Source organism: Phlebotomus argentipes, unplaced genomic scaffold, assembly GCF_947086385.1.
Source record: "Phlebotomus argentipes unplaced genomic scaffold, Phlebotomus argentipes genome assembly contig_15, whole genome shotgun sequence".
NCBI classification, from domain to species: Eukaryota; Metazoa; Arthropoda; class Insecta; order Diptera; family Psychodidae; genus Phlebotomus; species Phlebotomus argentipes.
Window position 1 is genome coordinate 8077663 of NW_026776181.1, and position 5763 is coordinate 8083425.

At 36.7% G+C, this 5763-nt stretch overlaps 1 protein-coding gene across 1 annotated transcript; it reads left to right on the forward strand.

Annotated features, from left to right (window-relative positions):
• Positions 1-2220: 2220 nt before the first annotated feature.
• On the forward strand, positions 2221-4323 carry LOC132263339 (protein MAK16 homolog). Its single transcript, XM_059763053.1, has 4 exons — positions 2221-2355; positions 2462-2508; positions 2572-3325; positions 4067-4323. The coding sequence occupies exons 1-4, from the start codon at positions 2341-2343 to the stop codon at positions 4196-4198; spliced, it is 948 nt and encodes a 315-aa protein (XP_059619036.1). The 5' UTR covers positions 2221-2340; the 3' UTR covers positions 4199-4323.
• The last annotated feature ends 1440 nt before the right edge of the window (positions 4324-5763 follow it).

The window sequence follows — 5763 nt, forward strand, 5'->3', positions numbered from 1 at the left end:
TGGACGGATTAAGAGAAAAATTCATAGTGCCTACAAAATACAACATTAGGATATAGTATTATTAGGATAAATGTGGAGGCGAGAGGAGAAATGAGAAATATTTTACGAAAGATCAACCAGGAAGATCGTGTTAAACCATTTTAAAAGGAGAAAAAAAAGAGATAGAAGAGAAACAAGTCCACAGTAAAGTGAGAATAGCAAAAGAGAAAATCACTAAGAACAATAATGTAATGAATAAGGAAGAAAAATCATTCGTGAGAATAAATCTATTATCTTTTAATGGAGAAGAAGAAAAAAAAAACAAGGAAAAAACTATATGAAAAAGAAATGATAATCGTAGATAAGAATGTGTATAAAGGCAAACAAAAATCTATTCTTATTAAAAGTAAGATAAATCATTTTCATGTTGAGTAAATAGGAAAAAAAATGAAATACGGCAAACAAGTGTAATATTTCCTAAGATGAATCCTTTAATTTCAGAGATTTTTTTTTTCAATTGTATTTTTGGCCGCTACACTCAGTGTAATAATTCAATCAGACAGTTTTTCGTGAAAACTCCTTTGGTGCAATATGAGAAAATTTTATTTTATTATTTATAAACTGTACACCAAGTTTTTTGCTGAAACTCCTGTAATTTTCCAGTGGGATTTTTTTTTTAATTTCCTCAGTGTATTTTCTTTTTAATTTTTCTTGTAGCATAAAAAATCCTTCCCGGTAAAATGACATGCAATAAATTTTCAATTCTACACATAAACTTGAGTAAGCACAAATTTCCATCCTATTGATTTGTCTGGTGTGAAATTCTTGTAAATGAGTAAAAGTAATGATTATAATTTTAATTAAAGATTAGCTCCCCACCGCTAATTTAAAACAAACAAACAAACAAGAAAGCACATATAAAAAAGCGAGAGAAGGAAGGAATATGATTTAAAGGCGAAGGTTAGAAAATGATCTTTATTTAAGAAAAATCTACCTGTAGTTTTCGTTTCTACAATAGAGATAAAAAAAAAGTGAAGAGCGCGAGGAGAGTTTACAATGTAGTAATTTCATTAAAAAAAAAAAACAAGCTGTAGTTAAGTATGAAGCATAGTAATTGATGAGATAAGGATAGAATGAGAAGAAAAGAGCCTCTATTTTACTTTTGCCATTTTGATCTTTTTTTTAAGTAATCTTAAATTAATTAAATGAAATCTTATTTAATATTAGTAGTTTTTTTTAGTGATGTGTAACCTTTTTTTGATTGTCTCTGATTCTGCCTCAACTAGGTTGAAGAACTAATAAAATAAAGGAGAAAGTGAAGAAGAATGAAAACAAAATGATACGTCCTGATCTTTTTATTTGCTTAAAGTAATAATAGATGGAATGTCTAGAAGAGAAACTCTAACTTTATGTGATTTTAGAATCATTTATTTGTCTTGTGTCAGTTCTTTTAATTTAAAAGAAGAAAGAGAAAGAAACCTTTAAGATATAATTTAATAAACGACACACAAGTGAGAATAGTATAAAAGAGAGAAGGAGAGAAAGTAATAATAGTGAAAGATCACATAAAGAAAATTCTAACTAAAATAAACTGATCTCGTTTTTAAACAAGTATAAATTAAAGAATGTGAAGAAGTTAAGAGCAAAACCAGATTAATTACTATTTTACAATTCAATTGGCCATTTTTAATTAATTACTCTTATTTTATCGTAACTTGAATTATACAAATTTTTTTTTAATTAATAATTCTTTTTCCTATATAGTGACTTTTTGGGAAACTCAAGTTGAAGCGCAATGAAGTGCGGTGGCAAAATCTTAGGAGAACTTAATTTTCGTGTGAAAAACTACAATGATAAATATTGCAACTTTATTTTATAAATAAAATTGAAGTGAATAATCTTTCTTTGAACTTTGAAGCAATCTTTTTATCTTAATATTCTTCAATGGCAGGAGATTTTGTGTAAGAGAAAGAATGAATACTTGGATTTTCCTCTTTTTCTTTGAAGATAATGTTGCAATAATGGTATTTTAACTTTTGTACATAATAGATTTAGATAAGGAAAAAATGGAAAATTGATGAAGTTTAAGAAAAATGTATGAATGCTCTTATGTCTATAAAATTTATAAATAAAGTGTCAAAGTAATAATGATGAATTCTTGTTTTCTCTCGAGAAATCTGGGAAAACGTCTGGGCGGATAATTTTGAAAGTGACAGCATTCACTGTTTTTTTAGTGTATGCTGCGAGTTTCGCATCGGGCAACACAGTTTTGGGTCACACAACAATTTCACGTGCATGCTCTCGGGTTTTCACGTGTTTTTCTAGTTATTTATCAAATAGTTACTACAATTCTCATCAGAAATGCAGCACGACGATGTGAGTAGTGTCGTGAATAAGAATTCTGCTGTTTTCCTCCAAAAGTGGCATTAGAAATAGATAATTTAGCCATCATAACCTCAACTGAGTGTTTTGATTTTTCCAGGTCGTTTGGGGAATCATTAACAAATCCTTCTGTTCCCACAAAGTCTCGTGAGTTTCACCGTGAAGAATCTGCCAGGAGAACCACTAATCTCTACTGTATCTTTCTTCCAGAACGCAGACACAGAAGTTCTGTCGGCACGAGTACAACTTGACGGGCTTGTGCGGCCGGTACACGTGTCCTCTGGCCAACAGCCAGTACGCGACAGTCCGGGAAGAGAATGGGATAGTCTATCTGTACATGAAGACAGCCGAGAGGGCGATGTTCCCGGCCAAGATGTGGGAGAAGGTGAAGTTGTCGCGCAACTTCGAGAAGGCCATTCATCAAATCAACGAGAATCTGCTGTTCTGGAACAAGTACATCATCTCAAAATGCAAGCAGCGCTTCGTGAAGATCACGCAATACCTGATACGGATGCGCAAACTGAGGCTGCGTCGGCAGAAGCTGCTGGTGCCGCTGCAGCGGAAGATTGAGCGTCGCGAGAAGAGGCGCGAAGTGAAGGCTTTGGTGGCTGCGAAGCTGGACAGTGCGATTGAGAAGCAGCTGCTGGAGCGACTGAAGAAGGGGACGTACGAGGACATCTACAACTTCCCGCAGAACATCTTCAACAAGGCGCTGGAGAGTGAACAGGTGGAGGATGAGGAGCAGGACGAGGACGAGGAGTCGAGTGAGGAGGAGAAGGAGATGGAAATTGAGCCAGAAGTTGAAAAGGAGTTCGAGACGGAATTCGTGGAAGCTGAAGATGATGATGATGATGATGATGACGATGATGATGAGATGGATTCGGAAGCAGAAAGTGAATCTGGTGCTCGAGAAGTTGCAGAAGTTGACAGTGATTTTGAATCCTCAGAGAATTCGGATATTGAGGTAAGATTCATGCTGAACTTGTTAAATTTGTCCTCTATTCGGGTAATCTTGGTCAACATAATTAGCCAAATTGAACCGAAAAACAAGTTTATAAAGTCACGACTAAACTAGTTTTACGCGGCAATCATTTCTATTTCACCTTCGTAATCTCATTCTTTTTACAAGCTCTCCAAAGTGTATTTTCTCAGTATATAATAATTCTAATTCTGCAAGTCATAAATATATCATGACAGTATTTTATTGCCTAAAAATGCCATTGAGAATTCTTCATGCATCAAGAATAAGATATGGGAACACATTAAGTAATCGATTAACCATGACGACAACGAGTAACAATGCAAATTACGTCTTTTGCAAAAATTTCTTGAGCCTCCCATAAAGTATTGTTTTTTGCAAATTCTTTTCTATTCCCCAAAAGTTTTCTTTTGCCTCAAAAATTCGTGTTCGTATGTGATTTGCATGGAAGTTCTTCGCACTATTCTCCCTCTTTGCTTCATATTCCATTCTTGGACGACACACTGTGTGATGTGTGCTCGCTCGACTGGTAAACAACACACTCTTTAGTTCGCCGTGGAGCGCAGTGAAATGATATTGTGTGTTGCGAACACCTTTTTGCGCTCTTGAGAGCAGAAAAAAAATCGTGTGTAATTGAAACTGTTTTATGTGTGTTTGTCGTCTTTTTTTTGAGTTGAAAAACTGAATACTTTATTCTCGCTTCCGTGCTGTGTGACTCTCTTGCAGGACATTCAGGGTCCGAGTGGCGCCAAATCCAGGATCAAGGGACAATTTGTTCGGGCGCGAAAGACGAAACCAAGAGTGGAGGTTGAATATGAAGTGGATAGGGCTGAAGCGCGGGAAAGGATACATCAATGAGGTGAGATAATGTGGACTAGAAGAGTTTATTGAATAAAAAGATATATTTTGTAAATAAGTGCGCTGTTGTTGATTTGAAAGAAGCGCAAGGCGGGCAAAGCGTGAAAACTCTGATGCTCCAACGTGAGTTTTATGTATGTGAAAAATTAGAGAAATTATTGCCAATTAGTGAATTTCTTTTATTAGCAAATGAAAGCTGGCGAGAATTGTGTTGTTGAGAGTGTTGAAAGACTCCTTTTGCGAATTGTGAGTGAGTTTTGTGTGCAGTTCTATCTGAGAATAAGAAGCACTCTCGTCAAGGCTTCGATATCTCACCTCCAATCAAATTAATAACGCGCGCATTCAGCACAATTATTTCTATTATAATTGCGTCGAGACTCCGTGTGAGTCTCGGAACGGAGAGGCTGTGATGATCAGCACTAATGTGTGATCGCAGCTTCGCGAGATCGCGGTCTGGAGACCACACGTGACCTTGATCGCGTGGCGACGTCAGTTTTGGAGCAGAGCTTCGTCGCGAGAACCCGATTAGGCCGTGCCCTTATGCAAGGACAGAGACTCTGTCCATCGCTGACATCACGGCCAAGTCGAGAGCCACTCGCGCGCTGTTTAAATATTAAAGCACAGCAAAAGAGGGGCGTTTATTGATTTTATTCGCGCGATGAAAAAATAATCAGCATCAGTTGTGCGATGCAAAATGCGATGACTTATTTGTAGTTTCGCTTCAAATGTTCTGATGGAATTTGCAAAAGCACTCTTTGAATATGCAGCAGTTACTGTTGGACACTGCAATGGGTGGAAGTTCATTGGAAATTTATCGCACCCTGATTGCATACAATGATAAAACCCGTGACCAGTTGTGAAATGCTTCAAATCACACCTGTCGCTTAATCCTTCCTCCCTGCGCCTATTTTATAACAAATGGAACTCCATTAATTTATTATTTAGCTAGGAATTAACCAAGAAAGTGTCTAATTTTCCTGCATTCCCCGAAATGTTGAGACTAATCTTGGGAAATTAGGACTGAAAGCTTCGACAGAGTCTGGACAAATACAAGTCGCTAGACTTCGGTTGACGGTGGGCAGCGAGCGGTTAAATGCTCATGTGAAATTCAAAGCTTCGCGAGACACGTAATCGCAGTTGCTCGTCATCAAAACAATTAACAATATGCTAAAGTTGTGTACAAATTTAGCTGGTATTTTTGGGTCTACAGTTTTTCATTCTCTCTGTTGTGCTTTTTTTCCATCATCAAGCGACAGTCAACAATGAGGAAATGTCGTAATTGTACCTATTTGTTCCGGATGCCTTTTTTCATTAAATTCTCTACGCAGTCCAGAAGGACTTTGAGCAAGAAACGCTATGATCAATATTTTGTGATTGCCAATTATGGATTCACAGATGTCTTCTTGTCTCTCTTTGTCATCCAAATCAAGGTGTGCTACGATGACTTCTTCGTCTGATGACTTCTGTGTGTGTGTTGGTGCGTGTGTGTTTTATGAAAGTAGAATCTTCTTCCAAATCTTGGCTCATTCCTTTCGTTTTCCGTCTGGGAAAATGTCTTGGAGAAT